Source organism: Aethalodelphis obliquidens, unplaced genomic scaffold (assembly GCF_003676395.1).
Source record: "Aethalodelphis obliquidens isolate GAN/ISIS:26980383/991018 unplaced genomic scaffold, ASM367639v1 scaffold92, whole genome shotgun sequence".
Taxonomy (NCBI): Eukaryota; Metazoa; Chordata; class Mammalia; order Artiodactyla; family Delphinidae; genus Aethalodelphis; species Aethalodelphis obliquidens.
The window spans coordinates 3,163,449-3,182,319 of NW_020838036.1; the positions used below are offsets into that span (position 1 = coordinate 3,163,449).

The 18,871-nt window shown below is 37.1% G+C and overlaps 1 protein-coding gene across 4 annotated transcripts in view; it reads right to left on the reverse strand.

Annotated features, from left to right (window-relative positions):
• Positions 1-7,568: 7,568 nt before the first annotated feature.
• The window catches only part of MAGT1 (magnesium transporter 1), a 48,162-nt gene continuing 36,859 nt past the window's right edge, over positions 7,569-18,871 (reverse strand). For all 4 annotated transcript variants that reach the window (XM_027095659.1, XM_027095662.1, XM_027095660.1 and 1 more), the window contains 3 exons: positions 13,357-13,431; positions 10,880-10,970; positions 7,569-9,600 (listed from right to left, as the gene is read on the reverse strand). In XM_027095659.1, the coding sequence (XP_026951460.1) occupies positions 9,585-9,600; positions 10,880-10,970; positions 13,357-13,431 (182 nt within the window). In that variant the 3' untranslated portion in view covers positions 7,569-9,584. The remainder of the gene's footprint in view (positions 9,601-10,879; positions 10,971-13,356; positions 13,432-18,871) is intronic.

The following is an 18,871-nucleotide window of genomic DNA, read 5'->3' on the forward strand; positions in this document are numbered from 1 at the left end:
ATTTGTGTCTACATCTAAAGTGAGTCTCTTCTCACAGATATAGAGAACAAACAGGTGGTTACCAGTGGGGAGAAAGAAGAGGGGAGGGACAATACAGGGTTAGGGGATTAAGAGGTACAAACTGTTAGGTATAAAATAAGCTACAGGGGACTTCCCTGGTGGCATAGTGGTTAAGAATCCGCCTGCCAATGCAGGAGACATGGGTCTGGGAAGATCCCACATGCCACGGAGCAACTAAGCCCGTGTGCCACAACTACTGAGCCTGCGCTCTAGAGCCCACAAGCCACAACTACTGAGCCCATACACCAAAACTACTGAAGTCTGCATGCCTAGAGCCTGTGCTCCACAACAAGAGAAGCCACTGCAATGAGAAGCTTGCACACTGCAACAAAGAGGAGCCCCCGCTCGCTGCAACTAGAGAAAGCCTGCGTGCAGCAACAGAGACCCAATGCAGCCAAAACTAAATAATAAAATTAAATAAATAATAATAAATAAATAAATAAAATAAGCTACAAAGATATATTGTACAACACGGGGAATATAGCAAATATTTTACAAGAGCTATAAATGGAGTATAACCTTTGAAAATTGTGAATCACTGTATTGTACACCTGCAACTTATATAATATTGTACAGCAACCATACTTCAATAAAGAAAATAGAAAAAAATGAAAGTGAGTCTCTTGTAGACAGCCTATAGTTGGATGGTGGGGTTTTTTAAAAATCCATTTTGCCGTTCTCTATCTTCTTATTGGAGAATTTAACCCATTTACATTTAAGTAATTAGTGATAAGGAAGGACTTACTTTTGCTATTTTGCTATTTGATTTCTATGTCATATATACTCTGTTCTTTGGTTCCTCCATTACTGCTTACTTTTGTGTTTAATTGATTTTTTGGAGTGTATTCCTTTCTGTTAGTCTTACTGAGCATCTCTTCAAAGTGAAAAATCATTTTTGTCTTGGTACTTTCAAAATTCTTTGTCTGTCTGTCTTGGTGTGGATCTCCGTGTTTATTTTACTTAGAGTTCGATGAGCTTCTTGATGCGTAGACTCATATCTTCCATCAAATTTGGGAAGGTTTCAGCCATTATTTCTTCATTTTTTCTTTCTGTCTTTTCTCTCTCTACTCTTCTGCTGGGACTCTCATTATTTGTATATTGGTGTGTTTGATGCTGTCCCCCAGGTCTCTTAGGTTCTGTTAATTTTCTTCATTCTTTTTTTTTCCCTGCTTCTCCAATTGGATAATTGTAATCAACTCATCTTCATGCTCACTATTTATTTCTTCTGTCTGCCCAAATATGTTTTTGAAGCCCTCTAGTAAACTTTTTTCACTAATGTATCTTTCAGATCAAGAATTTCTATTTTTTTATATCTCTTTTTTCTCCCCATGAGTAATGTGTTTTACTTTTATCCAGCTTTATTGAGATATAATCGACAGATAACATTGTGTAAGTTTAAGGTGCACAACATGATGATTTCATACACATATATATTGTGAAATGTTTACCACAATAGGGTTACTTAACACATCCTTTACCTCATATAATTACCATTCTGTTGTTATTCTCTTTCTTTATTGATATCCTCTGTTTGGTGATACATAGTTTACCTCGTTTCCTTTATTTTTGGGGTATGATTTCCTTTAGCTCTCTGAACATATTTTAAATAGCTGATTTAAAATCTTTTTCTAGTAAGTCCAATGTCTGGGCTTCCTGAGGTATAGTTTCTGTTAATTTCCATGTTTCCACTGTGAATGAGCTATATTTTCTTATTCCTTCATGTGCTGCATCATTTTTTGTTGAAAAACTGGACATTTTGAATATTATAATGTGGTAACTCTGGAAATCATATTCTCCTCCTTTCCCATTAGTTGTTGTTTCTGCATGTTGTAGGTTATAGTTTTTGCTTAGTGAACTTCCTAAACTATTTGTGTAAAGACTGTATTCTTTGTCATATGTCGACACTGAAGTCTCTGTTTCACTAGCTTAGTGGTCATCTAGTGATATGAGAGTGATTTCCTTAAACATCTGGAGGCAAAAAAACAAAACAAAAACCCTCTTTCAATCTTCGCAGATTGGCCCTGTCTTGGTACAGTCCTTCAACACTTAGCCAGTCTGTTTACAACTCTGCCTTAGTTTTCACTTCCTGCTTGCATTGAGCATAAAGATTAGTCAGAGGTAAAAGCTTAGAGAACTATTAAGTCTATTCTGAGCATGCATCCTGTTAAGTCTATTCTGAGCATGCATCCTGTTTCCCAAAGTAAGTCTCTTCTCAGCTTTTGCTCCTAGACTTTTGACACATCTATTGATTGCCACAACAGCAATGTTTTGCCTCAGGCAGCAGTGGCTTGTTCATTTGTCTTTTAACATTTTTGAGGATAGCTGCTTTTCGGTCCTGAATGATTTCTGAGCTGGGCAAAACTGAGGTAAGTCTCTTGTGTCATTTCTTAGGGAACCCACAGACAGGTCAAAACGGACAAACACAATTTCTTGGAAACAAGGTCTGCTCTGCTCTCTTTGGGACCAGCTACCCAAACTGGAAACACAGAATGCCATCTTCAAAACTCTGCCACACCTACATGGGGAGACAGGGCGAGGCTAAAACACCACAAAGTTCTCCTACCATGCTTAAGTTTCCTTTTTCTAAAGGAAACTTTTTCTGATTTAGCATTCATTTTGTTGTTTCAAACCTTTGCCTATTTTCCAGAGTTACAACAAAGTTGATTCTGGCAGTCTTTACATCTTTTTCAGTGTTTCTGCGGAGGGATGGGCCCTCTGAACTGTTTACTCTGTCATTTTTCTATCTTACCTATTTTTTTTTGTTTATTTTGTTTTGTTTTTTGATTGTTATGCAACATTTTATTTTTAATTAATTTTTATTAGAGTATAGTTGATTTACAATGTTGTGTTAGTTTCTGCTGTACAGCAAAGTGAATCAGTTATACATATATCCACTCTTTTTTAGATTCTGTTCCCATATAGGTCATTACAGAGTATTGAGTAGAGTTCCCTGTGCTATACAGTAGGTTCTTATTAGTGATCTATTTTATATATAGTAGTGTGCATATGTCAATCCCAATCTCCCAATTTATCCCTCCCCTCCCCCCTTTCCCCTTGGTAACTGTAAGTTTGTCTTCTACATCTGTGATTCTATTTCTGATTTGTAAATAGGTTCATTTGTACCTTTTATTTGCTTCCACATATAAGTGATATCATGTGATATTTGTCTTTCTCTGACTTACTTCACTCAGTATGACAGTCTCTAGGTCCATCCATGTCACTGCAAATGCCATTATTTCGTCCTTTTTATGGCTGAGTAATATTTATCTTAGCTATTTTTGGCCCTTCACGTTTCCATATAAACTTCAACCTTCACACACACACAAAAATATGCTATAATTTTTATTGGAGTTGATATGAAAATTGAGAGCTTTACAACATTAAATTGTATTTTTTTGAGAAAGTTTAGCATATTTCATTTTTGATGTTACTTAGTGTTATAATTGTAGGAAGTAACTTGTAAAGGGTTATTATTGTTCAAGGTTCATACACATTTCAACTGAAAGAATTCTTTTATTTCCTTAAAAGTTTAAAAAAAATTTTAAAGAATTTTTATTGGAGTATAGCTGAACATTGAATTTTAAAATCTGTGAACAGGGGCTTCCCTGGTGGCGCAGTGGTTGAGAGTCTGCCTGCCGATGCAGGGGACACGGGTTCATGCCCCGGTCTGGGAAGATCCCACATGCCGCAGAGCGGCTGGGCCTGTGAGCCATGGCTGCTGAGCCTGCGCGTCTGGAGCCTGTGCTCTGCAATGGGAGAGACCACAACAGTGAGAGGCCCGTGTGACACACACACACACACACACACACACACACACACACACACACACACACAAACTATGAACAGGGTATATCCCTTATTTGTGTTCTTTATTTATTTATTTTAGCCATGCCACGTGGCATGTGGGATCTGGGTTCCCTGATCAGGGATCAAACCTGTGCCCCCTGCAGTGGAAGTGCGGAGTCTTAACCACTGGACTGCCAGGGAAGTTCCTATTTGTGTTCTTTAATTTCTCTCAACAATGTTTTGTAGTTTCCAGTCAATATGTCTTGCACATCTTTTATTACATTTATTCCTGATACTATCTTAATTTGAATTAACATTTGATAGAACTAGCTAGTCACTATCAGGGAATTCCATCTTCCTTTCTTCTGCTAAGCTGTTGGAACTTGAATCTGTCAATAATATGTATGATACTAGAGCAAAATGGTTGTACTAATATTTTAGTATTTTGTATATTATCAAAACATTGGTATTTTATTAAAATCTGAGATAAAATTGTCATAGTCATCTACATGTCCTCAAATGTTGTTACACCTGCAAAAGGACCAGGAACTAGGATTAAGGATCCCTTGTATGTCTGGCTTTCCAAATAGAATGAATAAGGAAGAAAATCTTGATTAAAAGAGGTGAGGAGGGGTCAGACTTGTGAGAATGAATTTGACCTTTGAGGGAAAGAAAGAGAGGTAAGAGGAGGAAATCTAACCATGGAGGAAGAGAAGCATTTGGGTTTCAGGGGTCCTGGAAACCTGCCTCCATCTTTTTTCTTTTTTACCTCAAATTTCACTACTATCTTCTCTTTTGCTTTCTTTCTTTTTTTTTTTTTTTTAAGTTTTTGGCTGTGTTGGGTCTTCATTGCTGCACACGGGCTTTCTCTAGTTGCGGCCAGTGGGGGCTACTCTTTGTTGTGGTGTATGGGCTCGTCATTGCAGTGTCTTCTCTTTTGCGGAGCACAGGTTCTAGGCGCACGGGCTTCAGCAGTTGCAGCAAGCAGTCTCAGTAGTTCTGGTGTGTGAGCTCTTGCAGGTTCAGTAGTTGTGGTGCACAGGCTTAGTTGCTCCGCAGCATGTGGGACCTTCCCGGGCCAGGGATTGAACCCGTGACCCCTGCATTGGCAGGTGAATTCTTAACCACTGTGCCACCAGGAAGTCCCTATCTTCTCTTTCTGTTTCCATAAAGTTTCTCTACCTCAATTCTAAGAAGACTATGGAAGACCTTTGGAATTAGACGAAGGCCCAAATTGGTTCTAAGGGATATACAAATGACTAAGAAATAAGAGAAAAGATGTTCAGAGTTACTAATAACTTGAGAATTGGTCATTAAAATGAGATCCCTCAGAAGACTTTGTAAAACAGGCAGAGGGATAAGAATGGTAAGAATATTTTTAAAGTAGTGCATTTTTGTTCATTTAGAAATTGTCACATACCATGTAACTCTTTGGGTATTATTTGGGATGTAAATGACTCTGACTTGAGATTTTCTTAAAAGTACTAAAATGATACTATACTGATAAGAGTAATTTGGCATTTCAGTACTTTAAAAATGTATCTTGTGAACTAATCAATCATCCTTTAAAATTTCATTTCCCATCACAGAAACCTCTCCTTTCCCCTCCCACCCAACCTCAAGAAAGTGATCAAACCCTCCTCTGTATCCATGATATAAAACATATTTTCTCACTAGGATTGCATTTGTTTACATGTTTGTTTCCACCACAAGACTGCAACTTGAGAGTAAAGACTTTTTTCTTTGTTCAATCAGTGAAAATTTACTGAGTGTGTACTATGCATGCATTTTAGAAAAGGAGTATACAGAGATGAGTAAGACAATGTCTCTGTTCCCAAGGAATTTACAGTTTATGGGAGGGACAGGGCAATTACAAGATAGGATAACAGAGATGCATCGAAGAAGAGAGGAAGGGTATAAAACCCAAACTGGGAGGTCAGGAAAGCTTCCAGGAAACTATAATATTCAAGCTGTGTTTGGAGGGAGAGAAAATATTGCATTTATTTTATTTGATGATCATAAAAAGAACTTCAGACCCAAAGTTCTCTAGGTACAACTGCTAGCCACAGAGCCACAGCCAGGCATTATAAACTGGAAGGTTCAGACCAAATGCATCATTTCTGAGTCTGGGTATTTGGTGGAGCCAGCACATCTTAGTTTGTTTTTCTTTTTTTCAGCTGGAAGTCATTATTTATAAAGCACTCATAGGAATATACTCATCACTGATTCTGAAGGCAGGGTTTATCTGCATGTTCTTAAATTGTCACCCAAAGAGCCTGAAGACCATACTCCAACATTCCCACCATGAGTCATACTCTATTCAGCTGTAATCATTTTCAGGACAATGATCAAATACAAAGTGGTGTCAGTAAGGATATGCTAATATGGGGTTGGTGCCAAGGCAATAGTATTTGTCTTAATTTTGAGTTGTGGTAAAATATACATAAAATATACTTTCTTTACCATTTTTAAACGTATAGTTCAGTACTGTTAAGTTCATTCACACTGTTGTGCAACCAACCTCCAGAATTATTTTCATCTTGCAAAACTGAAACTCTAATTATAAGCAACAACTCCCTATTCCCCTTTCCCTAAGGCCCTGCAATCTAGATATCAGGAAGCAATCAAGACAGACTAACTATGGTTTCCATTTCTCCAGGGAGTAATTTGTATCCTGAAGTGAAACCTAATCCATAGGAAATTTGCAGCTAAATAGGAAACCTGTAGGAATTTCCTTGGAATAACCTTCAGTAAATTGCTTCACCTCTCTAGGGCAGGTTTTCTTTAGCAGTCAAAAGGAAGGGAGTGATTAAATGGTATCTAAGGTCCCTTTGGTTTTGACTTTCTATAATATTAGCATACTATTACAGTTATTCATCTCATCCTTGCTCAAAATTGGGCAGAACCCACTTAAATCAAGATCTGATATTAACATAATTGTTTCAAGTGTATTCTTTCTAAAAAAATATTTCAATGCATATTATTAAACAATTTTCAGCTATAATGGCTTCCACAAGCATTTCATAGCTTCTTCCGAAATCTGACTACAAAACACCCTGCATTTCAATTGATCTAATTCAACACCAAAGCTGAATATCATAAATGATATCCATTCAAAATTGAAATACATCTTTAATATTTTACATCATAGAACAGTAGTGCTGAAAGGAACACTGAGGTGGTTTAATCCAATGCACTCACATTAGAATAAAGAAACAGGTCCAGAGGGGTTCACTGATTTGCCTATGGTCACATAGCTAGACAGAAACAAAGTAAGGACCAAAAGCTGTTTAAAAGCCAGATTTCTTTACTTCCTATCCAGTGTTTCTACTCCATATTTGCAAATTTACTGCTGCCCAGTCTTATATAACTTGATAATATGTCTGGGTAACTGTTTCAAATTAATTAGTGCCAAAAGGGAATTACCTAGTCACAGCATTCACTGACTAGGGCAAAATGTAATGAACCATTGAAAACAGTCATTCATTTACTTATCTTGGTTGTTTTGACTAATCTAATGGGTGACAGCATTAATGAAGGATAATGTATGGAATCCTGGAAGAATGTATCTAGTCCAGAAATACCTAAGTAAATTGGCCTATCAAATTCACTGTCATTAGGACAATAAGAAATTTAACTATAATTTCAAAATGGTACGTCCTAATATTACAATTCTAGTTTAGTGTTTTAAATTCACCTCTCCTTAGATGTTAACCAGAAACTCAGAATTTAGATTGTAAAAGTTTATTGATATGATCAAAAAGCAAACAGCCAGACATTTGGTTATCTTTGTCACTACAATGTGTCATTTTAAATAGTATTTTTAAATGCATAACAAATAATATTTAAACAATTGCTAGAAAAGTTAATTAAGAGTCTACTTAAGGCACTTCAGATGAAAGCTAATTTCAACATTTCCACAAAAGTAACACTATTCTAAGTGTAGTAAATCTGCTTTCTACAGATTTTAGCCAGAATGCAACTTCTCTCCTTAAAGAAGAAGAATGTGCTCTTAAGAGACAAAACAAATACAAAAAAAACTGTCATTCTTTCAATGTTCGTTGCAAATTATCTGGAGCTATACATTTTACATGGCAGTAATATTCCCCCAGTTAGTATGTACAAATCAGGGTATATTCATACAAGTCTCATAAGAATCACAGCATAAATTTACTTGGCCTGAGACAAGTACAAGAACAGCAGATAAGGAATCCAGAATCATACAATTTACAGTGGAGTAACAAAAACAGGCTCCACTAGAGAGTAAATATCCCCTCACCCACCAAATCTACTAACAAAAACAAAAACAAAACCCCCACATACAACATTTCTTCTTAGGCAATTATATCCATCTCTTTCTTCAAACCTCTATTATATAAGACTTCCAGACCACGTGGGAGAGTTATTAGATGGTAAATAGTAGCAGGCAGTCACAGTATTATTTTAATGTAATAATACTTCTAAGATTTATTAAACATTTTTTTCATTATCAGAATTCTCATATTTCCATTAACAGTGGCATTTCTGGATACCCTTTATAACTATGGGGGAGGTTATAGCTAGATCTAATGATAACCATCAACTTCCATTCTTCACAGAAATTTGGTTAGCACATACGGTTATTTTCACTGACAGAAAAAAGATAAAACTCAAAACTTCTTCAAATGATTACTTTGTTCTCCACTTAAAGTGAGAAAATGAAGGCTAAAATAATAGCAAAAACCAGAACAGCTTTCAAGAAACATTTACTTTCTATTCACAGGCAACAGCTTAATATTTCATGATTTTATTTTCCCAATCTAGGGGAGTCCTTTTCCTAAACACAAGGGTTAATGAAATATGTTGCAACTGTAATACAGATATCGACTTAACCAGATGAACCTAGCTTTTTCTCTTAGGTACAAATGAAATAAGTGATGAGCTCTAATTTGCAGAAACGTTTTAGACCATTTAAAATTTACACTGATTTTAGCACTAAGCTACATTTTTATTAGAAAGGCGCCCACCTTAAATAAAAGAAAACTAGGGAGACAGAATGAGCCTGAAATCTTTCCAAATACAGGTAGTTAATACCACACTCATGCAGAAATCATAATCCTGCATTTAGAGATATTTCTTAATGTCTACAGCTACCAAGAAGCATAGTTTGCACTGCATTTCAGGAGGAAAGATGGAGGAGGACTGGCTAGTCTTTTTTTCTAAAGTCTAGACATGTACTCTGAAGAATGGTGTTCCATTTTCAGAAGACACATAGCACATATGATTTCTCTGCCCAAAAGGAAAGATGTGCAAAGTATACACATCCATGCAAAGATGGAAAAGTTAAGAATGGATTCTTGATGTTGTTATCAGAACTGCCCCCCACACCTTTGGATAAGATAATAAAAAATCAGATGGTCAAAAGTCAACTAAAGCAGTTTTGAACCTTGTTGTAACTAAAATGAAGTAGTAGCTTTAAAATTTTTAAAAAATATTTAATTCCACTAAATTAAATATTCCACAAAGTTTACTGGGAAGGGAAGGTTAAGAGGAGAATCATATCCAAATACTTCATGATTTTGATGGAAAATTGCTTCTTAAGGCACTATACATCTTCTTTGGTTAAATGATTAACTATTTTAATCACTTGAAAAAAAGAGGTAATACAAAATACACAAATTGCATTCTTCTTTTCACACACACGTTTTTCATTTTTCAATTTCCATTACTCCAGTGTCTACATATCTCTGGAATCCTTTTTAACTCATCAGAAAGCTGAAACAAAAATATATACCAATCTATTAGTCTCTGAAAGAAAAGTAGTCTTTACTTCTAATAAATATCTTGATTTTTTCAGATCAAAGAACGTTTGGGTACATGTATAATAAACTTTGAGTATCAATCACAAAAAGTGAGAAACACTGAGATATTGAGGTAGTCTTAGGAGAAAAGGAAATAGAAATAACTTCGAATTAAAATATCTCCTGGAGACACCAATTAATAACTGAATCAACCACGGTGATCAAATACATAACAAAAGTCCCAGCTTCTGGGGAGCAGAAGATTACCCTTGTATCTCAGCTAGTATTCTATAGGGGATAAATTATTTTAAAATGTACATACACAGAAGAATAAAAGTATAAAGCTAGAGGATTATAAGTCAAGGATCAAAGTTCTAGTAGGTTTTGGTCTTAAAATTAAGTAACTCTGCAGAAAATGCAAAAGATTAAGTTGTTCACTAATCAAAATGCATTTAGGAATGTGACAATATAATGAACTGATCAGGGAGTGTTTCAAAATTACCTACTAAAAACTTGTGTTAAAAATACGAAGAATGAATGTGTCTCAAAAATATCACTTGATATACTTTACCTTTAGTGTTCATAGTCGTTTATACAACAGGACAATGTTGTATTAAAAGAATAGGAATTATAGTAAATGGCACTCAGATTATAAAACTAACTTACAACATTCCCCATTGTGTACTGGTACATTTATTTTGGCTAGTAACAGAATAAAACCAAGAACTTATAACCAGGAGAATAATGTCTTCCCTGAGCCTTAGAGATCTCTATGAACATTATAAGCCAATTAGACCTTCTTAAACACTCTTTCTTATTATACACTCTACAAACTGGATTCTAATCAAATGTTCTGTTTATGCCAGCTAAAGAGCCTGAAAAGTAGAGTGAGAAGTTTTAAAAAACATTAGAAAAATAATTCTGTCCTCAAAAACACGTAAAGTATGCAGATAAGGAACTGTATGAGTAGACAGGGTATAAAATGTCCTAATCATTATGTGTTTGATAGATTTCTAGGTTAAATTAGGAGATGTCAGAATAACCCTGAATGATGTTCCTGAGAAATCACATGCTATTGTTCATTGTATCATAATTATTTTAATTTCTATATGCAACATACCTAAATTAAAGCCTACCTCTTTGCTTTAGAAGCTAGAGTAATTTGGCAATACAGTCAAAAATACTATAAAGCAACATCAACTCTAATCATTGTAAGTATAGATAATCACTATATAAATGAAAAATAATCATACCTATATGGATATCCATGATATTTAGATCTGAAAATAGAGAGCATCCAACTGAAGAATAATACAACGAGTCCAATACCAGCCACACACATTACTGCAGAAAAATAAAAGGACAGTAAAATGAGCATGTTAAGCATAATAAAGAGCAAGAGCATAACTTGTAGGCTATACTTCCAAGAGTAAAAAGCAAGGGCTTTAATTTACTGGTAAATCTAAACTGTACAACGAAGTTCATCCCCATTCTTATATCTTCAGCAGTCTGCCTTCTCCTTTAATTTGCTCCATTACAATATAATAGAATAGTTCCATTTACATACTTGTGTAATTTAATTGTATGAAATAATGAATTTCATTAAAGCCATCACAGTCAAGAATTTAGTGTTAAATACACTGTTTTATGACTGACAAGAAAATAACTCACTCAGTTATTAAACTTCTTTTAAATTCTTAGTATGATCTTATTTATTATTGATAAATATTCACCTAAAGACATCTGGCAATATCATTGTGAAAGCCTTACTTGAAAGTATTTTATTCATTCACTGGTAACTACACTGCTTGTATGAGGAACTCCTTCAACATGGATTCCTCATTTGAATTATGAGGGGAAAAAACCCGCCCAGATTCCTAGTCCTAAATTCATAGCTCTCTCCATTAATCCCACATGCTCTGGTTTAGCATAGCAGTTACCAACCTTAACTCTAGATGCTGACCCTACAATGCTCAAGTATGATTCCCATAACATGAGGCTCTTTGAGTCCCTGGACTAAGACTGGCTAAGAAGCATAGAGGGAGGGGTGTGGGAAAGCATGTGTGCTACAGCAATGGAAGCTCCAGGGAAACTGGAGCTCCATATTTATTGGCCGATACCAAAAACAACTTTTAGTTTTGTTATACTTAGAGAATAATTCTTTTTCCTTTTAAAATTTTCACACAATATGATTAGGGGCCAAAATGTAAATGTTAAATATATTATATCTGAGTATTAACACATGCTCTTTGGAGAAGTCTTTTTTTTCCCTAATCAAATGCACACATACATGTATATATACAGTTTCACTCTGAATATATATTTGTACTCTACTTTTTTCACGTATCTAAGAGTGCTTCAGGTAGTTCTTGGTACATAATAGGCACTAAAGAAATATATATTATTACTATTTGTGACTATTTCATTAAGTTAGAATCTTAGAAGTAGATCAAATTGTGACTATTTTAATATATGTCACCAAAATGTTTTACAATTTAAATTCATGCCAGCAGTGTAGTACCCAGATGGCCTTTCTCCAATAATGAATACTGAAATAGGCAATTTTTCAAAAGTCAGGAATGAAAGGATGTATATTGACTAGATAAAAAACTGTTACATTAGTTCTATTTTTCTAATATGTAAAAATTCATTTCAATTCAGCAAAATACATATCTCCCAAATTTAAAATCCAATGTCATCATCTTTTTTCTAGAAGAAAAAGTAAATAGATTTATTAACCTAGGTTAATTGTGATGACATTTAACTCTTTAACCATAAAAAGAAAACTCTTAGACTGATTTCATGTAAAACTCTTAGACATAAATTACATTGTTTGCATTTCTTTGTAACAAATATCAGTGTGTGAATATTCTAATATATAAAAAGTCTATGCAAACCAATAGGAAAAGGAATAAGACTCTAATACATAAATGGCAAAAGACATTTTACAGAAGGGAAAACACAAACAGCTAATAAACATCTAAGAAAATATTCAACTATACTAATAACCAAAGAAGTAAAAATAATGTATTTCCCCCTTATCTGATTAGCAAATATACACATACACATTTTTAATGAGGTTATCTAATGTTGATAAAGTTACAGTGAAACAAGCATTCTGAAATACCACTGGTAGGAATCTAAATTATTAAAATATTTGGGGAAAGAATTAGGCATCGTCAGCTTAAAACATCAAGATAATTGAAAATACTCATACACAGGACCACACAGTCATTCTACTTTAAGGAATTAATATGAAAGAGGATAAAGTTTAATATGCACCATAATAGTCACTAAATAAGTATTATAATGAAAGTTAGGAAAAAAGTAAACACTTAACAAAATCAGATTGGTTAAGTAAATTACAGTATAGACTATAAATTAAAAATTATGTATGGGAAAGTATTAGTGAAATATTTTAACTCTGGTTAAAAAGGGGTGGTATAAGATTCAAAGTATTATACATACAGTTGAAAAGATGTTTTTATAAATGGAAGGAACTTATATTACGTTAAAATTATTAGCTTTTCAATGGTGGAACAATGGGTAACTCTCCCCCGAAATGTTTCATTCTCCTATTTTCCCCCACATTTTCTACAATGAGCACATATTATTTTTATAATCATAAAGAAGTAAAATAATATAACTAAGAGGGGAAGTGATTAAAAGGACATTCTTTTTTCTGTATTAAAGGCAGAATTGCTACATTTTGGCATATGATATGACTTACTCTTTCGCTTTCCAATATCCATGTCAGATGTAGCAGCTTCACATAAAAGCACCATCCCTAAGGTAACCCCACCATCTTAGAAAAATTGTTTAAGGAGAAATTCACACAGACAAAAATAACATACAACTTTAATATTTCTAGAATAATATAGAATGAATAAATATATAAACCTTCTACTCTCAATTATAAAAAATTATAATTACATAATCTGGTGTCTACATAGTATGCCAATTATTTACTATGAAGATAAAATAAAAAATTAAGGTTAGAAAATTACTTTATTTGCACAAATAAAAACTGATATTTTAAACAAATGTCTGATATTTGTTTTTAAATACTGTCTGATATCAGTATTTAAAACTGATATTTAAACTCATAGATGAAATATGAGTTTTCCTCTAAAATTGTACTTTGAAATAAACTTCTGGAACATTCTTCCAACTATTGCATCAATCTCATACACATTTAAAAAAGTTAAATAGCCATTTTGAATATTTCAACCACCCTCCAAAAAAGAACACACTTGAAACGTACACCATTTAAAGAATAGCAACTGGGCTTCCCTGGTGGCGCGGTGGTTGAGAGTCCACCTGCCGATGCAGGGGTTCGTGCCCCGGTCCAGGAGGATCCCACATGCCATGGAGCGGCTGGGCCCATGAGCCATGGCTGCTGAGCCTGCGCGTCCGGAGCCTGTGCTCCGCAACGGGAGAGGCCACAACAGTGAGAGGCCCGCGTACCGCAAAAAAAAAAAAAAAAAAGAATAGCAACCAATTTTTATTTGAAAAATAACTTATCAAAATTTTCCAGAATTTCAATAATTAACCTTTAAAGCACAAATTACTACTAAACTACCTAAATTGTCCTATTCTAATAAAAAGAGAAAATCCTGCGAGCCATAACCTCACTTTTATTCAGCTTAATATAGAAGCTATATAAATACAAAATAGACTTACTCGTGCAAAAGGTAACACATGGCATGGCAGAACAGTAAAATAAGAAAAAGCACATTTTGAAACAAAGAGAATGTGTTCTAGTAGAAAAGAGAGACTCACCCTGCAGTTTGGTGAATACAAACAGCAGTTTAAAATGCTCATATTAATTATGCATATACACATGCATATTGTATGCTACCTCATGTGGGTATAATTAAACAGAAAGGGGCATAAACTCATTCATGTTTTTTGTTTTTTAGCCAAGTTGTCTTCTCCAGTGATTATTTTTTTTCTTACTGGGGTTCTTTGTATGCATGTAAGCATAAAGACTGATCATTTCTATAGGCTTTGGCTATAGGTACTCTGATTAATGGTTGAGACTTTTGTTTTTGGAATGGTTTGCTTCTGTATCATGGTCTATGAGCTTTCCATCTTACAGTATACCACCAAGGTCCAGCTATCAAGAGCTATGGTGCACTTCCATATGTATTGTTTCATTTCATTTATAGACTCTTTAAACTTTTACTATTATACTTTTACTGCCTATTATAGGGAGGCACTATTAGTTGGAGTCACAAAGTTAGAGGAAATACAGACCATTCCTTGGACAAGTTTACACTCTAGTGGGGGGGATACAAGCAATAAATAATAAATAATTACATAATCATGATGACATGTTACCCTGAGAGAACTAAATAGAAAAGAGAGGAGGTGGTATTACATAACATACAGGAACTAGGCTATTAAACGAGCTACTAGGGGGACTTACCTGCTGGTGCAGTGGTTAAGAATCCGCCTGCCAATGCAGGGGACACAGGTTTGATCCCTGGTCCGGGAAGATCCCACATGCCACAGAGCAACTAAGCCCGTGCTCCACAACTACTGAGCCTGTGCTCTAGAGCTCACGCACCACAACTACTGAAGCCCGCATGCCCTAGAGCCCACGACCCACAACTATTGAGCCCACGTGCCACAACTACTGAGCCCACGTGCTGCAACTACTGAACCCATGTGCTGCAACTACTGAAGCCCGCACACTTAGAGCCTGTGCTCTGCAACAAGAGAAGCCACAACAATGAGAAGCCCCTGCACCGCAATGAAGAGTAGCCTCCGCTCACCACAACTAGAGAAAGCCTGCATGCAGCAACAAAGACCCAACGCAGCCAAAAATAAATTGAAAAAAATTAATTAAAAAAATTAAATAAAAGAAATAAATGAGCTAGTAGGTTTGGGGTTCACGATGGCAGAGTAGGAGGATGTGAGCTCACCTCCCCCAACAAACATATCAAAAATACATCTAAATGTGGAATAATTCTCATGGAAACATAACTAGACACTGGCAGAAGAAATCCTATACAACCAAAACTGAAAGGAAGATCTCCACTTAACCGGGTAGGTCAGGAAAAAAAAAGGCGTTGGGTCAGGACCTACTCCTCCTGGAGGGATCTGTAAGGAAGAGAAGGTCCGCATGGGTGGATCCTCACCCTGGGGAGTGAGCAGGTCATGTCACAGTCTGGGCATCCCAGTCCTTGCCTGCTAGGAAATTTGCTGGGACAGACAAAAGGGCTACAGAAGCTTAGACTCTACTTGCAAGGAGCACACGAGTGATGGCTTACTAACCATCAGGGCAGAGTGAGCCCTGCACTGATGTCTGTCACCACACCACAACCCCAACCGGAAGGGGCGGACACCCCAGCTGTGCTGACTCCACCCTACAGCCTGGCGCGAGATCTGGGCAAAGACTTGGTCTAGCTATGCAGAGACAGACCAGGTTGCCTAGGGTGGTACCACAAGAACATGCAGCAGCTAAGCGCTGAAATCTCAGGAAGACAGGCCCTGGGAGAGGACTCATCTAGCTATGCAAAGACTGCCTGGAGGGCCTGGGGTGTGGTCCAGGTGTACACAGTCGTTCCTATCGCAGTGGCACCTAGGCTCTGCCAACTCCACACCCTAGCTTAGCTCTAGATATGGGACAGACAGGTCCTGGGAGAAGACTGCCACAGAGGCAGCCCAGATCTCTCATGGCAGTGCAGCCACCTCAATTCCTGCAGCCACAATGCTCCAACCCCCACAGCCTTGCACTAGATCTGGGACAAACACAACAAAGGGACGCAACCTTGGACTGCTTCTGAGCGGAACTGTGGATAGCTACACAGGCAGCACATAAGTCCTCTGTGACTGCATAGGCCTCACTTGCTTCAGCAATCACCTCCGATGGGGCAGGGCACGCATTCAAGGGCAGTGGAGCCTGATTGAACCCGACCCTCAGGGCTTCTATTCCAAGAACTGGGGAGCAGACCCTGCCCCTAACAGGGTAGGGATAGCCATGGAGCAGAGAGGAAGCCCACCTCATATCTTGCATAGTCTCTAGATACTCCAACACCAACCAAAACCCCCATCAAGGGGATAATGACCAGCACACCCTGAGGAAAGACGTGGCTGGTATCCACACCAAAATCACCCTCGCAGCAAAAACGTTGGACACACATAGTCTACACCGGGATGCTCCCACTTAAAAACACCCCTTTAAGACCACAGAAGATAACTGTTTCTCCTGAAATCATAGAGACAGAGAATGTTAAGTAAAATGAAAAGGCAGAAGAACTACTCCCAATTAAAGAACAAGAGAGGGCTTCCCTGATGGTGCAGTGGTTGAGAGTCCGCCTGCCGATGCAGGGGACATGGGTTCGTGCCCCGGTCCGGGAAGATCCCACATGCCACGTAACGGCTAGGCCCGTGAGCCATGGCCGCTGAGCCTATGCGTCCGGAGCCTGTGCTGCGCAACGGAAGAGGCCACAACAGTGAGAGGCCCGCCTACCACAAAAAAAAAAAGAACAAGAGAAATCCCCAGAGAAAACAAATAATGAAACAGAGCTCACCAGTCTAGTAGACCCCAAGTTCAAAAAGGTGGTAATAAAAATAACTGAATTAAGAAAGATTATTGATAGAAATGCAGATCATTATAACAAGGAACTAGATAAAGAAAGGATTCCAAAGGCAGCAAGAGAAAAACAGTCAGTTACAAGGGAACCTCCATAAGGCTATCAGCTGATTTCTCTGCAGAAACTTTGCAGGCCAGAAGGGAGTGGCATGATATATTCAAAGTCCTGTAAGGGTAAAACCTGAAATCAGGATAGCCAGCAAGATTATCATTTAGAATAGAAGGAGAGAGAAAGAATTTCTCAGACAAGCAAAAACTAAAAGAATTCAGCAATACTAAACCTACCCTAAAAGAAATATTGAAGTGTCTTCTCTAAATAGAAAAGAAGCAAGGATCTATAGGAAAGGGAAAACCACAAGAGGAAAGGCAAATATATAAAAGGGTTTAAGATCACTTAAATAAACCAGTACAGGGCTTCCCTGGTGGCGCAGTGGTTGAGAGTCCGCCTGCCGATGCAGGGGACACGGGTTCGTGCCCCGGTCCGGGAAGATCCCACATGCCGTGGAGCGGCTGGGCCCGTGAGCCATGGCCGCTGAACCTGTGCGTCTGGAGCCTGTGCTCCACAATGGGAGAGGCCACAACAGTGAGAGGCCCGCGTACAGCAAAAAAATAAAATAAAATAAAATAATAATAAACCAGTACATAGATTTAAAAAACAATTTAAAAAATTTTAAAAGTGACTGTAACTACAATAAACAGTAAAAGGTTAAGCATGAAGATGTAAAACAGGACATCAAAATCACAGAATGTGGGGGAGGGGAGTATATGCATATAAATGAATATATATATATATATATATATATATGGTAGGCTGAAAGGTTCGTTCGGTTTTTTCCGTAAGATGGCTCTAGTAGCACTTAGTTGTCTTTATTCATTTGAAACAATTTTGTTAGACTGTATGTGACAGCTGTCATATCAGCATGCATTTAAAAAAAACTAATCAAAATTGGTGAATTTTTGTGTAGCCATTTTAATACTGAAGATGGGGGAAATAGCAACATTTTCAGCATATTATGCTTTATTATTTCAAGAAAGGTAAAAACGCAACTGAAATGCAAAAAACGGTTTGTGCAGTGTATGGAGAAGGTGCTGTGACTGATCGAACATGTCAAAAGTTGTTTGCGGGGCTTCCCTGGTGGTGCAGTGGTTAAGAATCCGCCTGCCCATGCAGGGGACACGGGTTCAAGCCCTGGTCTGGGAAGATCCCACATGCCATGGAGCAACTAAGCCTGTGTACCACAACTACTGAGCCTGTGCTCTAGAGCCCACAAGCCACAATTTACTGAGCCCGTGCTCCCTAGAGCCCATGCTCTGCAACAAGAGAAGCCATCTCAATGAGAAGCACGTGAAGCGCAATGAAGAGTAGCCCCCACTCGCTGCCACTAGAGAAAGCCCGTGTGCAGCAACGAACACCCAATGTAGCCAAAAATAAAATAAATAAATTTATAAAAACAAAAAAAGTGATTTGCAAAGTTTCGTGCTGGAGATTTATCGCTGGACGATGTGCCACGGTCAGGTAGACCAGTTTAAGTTGATAACAATCAAATCGAGACATTAATTGAGAACAATCAACGTTATACCACGTGGGAGATAGCCGACATACTCAAAATATCCAAAACAAGTGCTGAAAATCATTTGCACC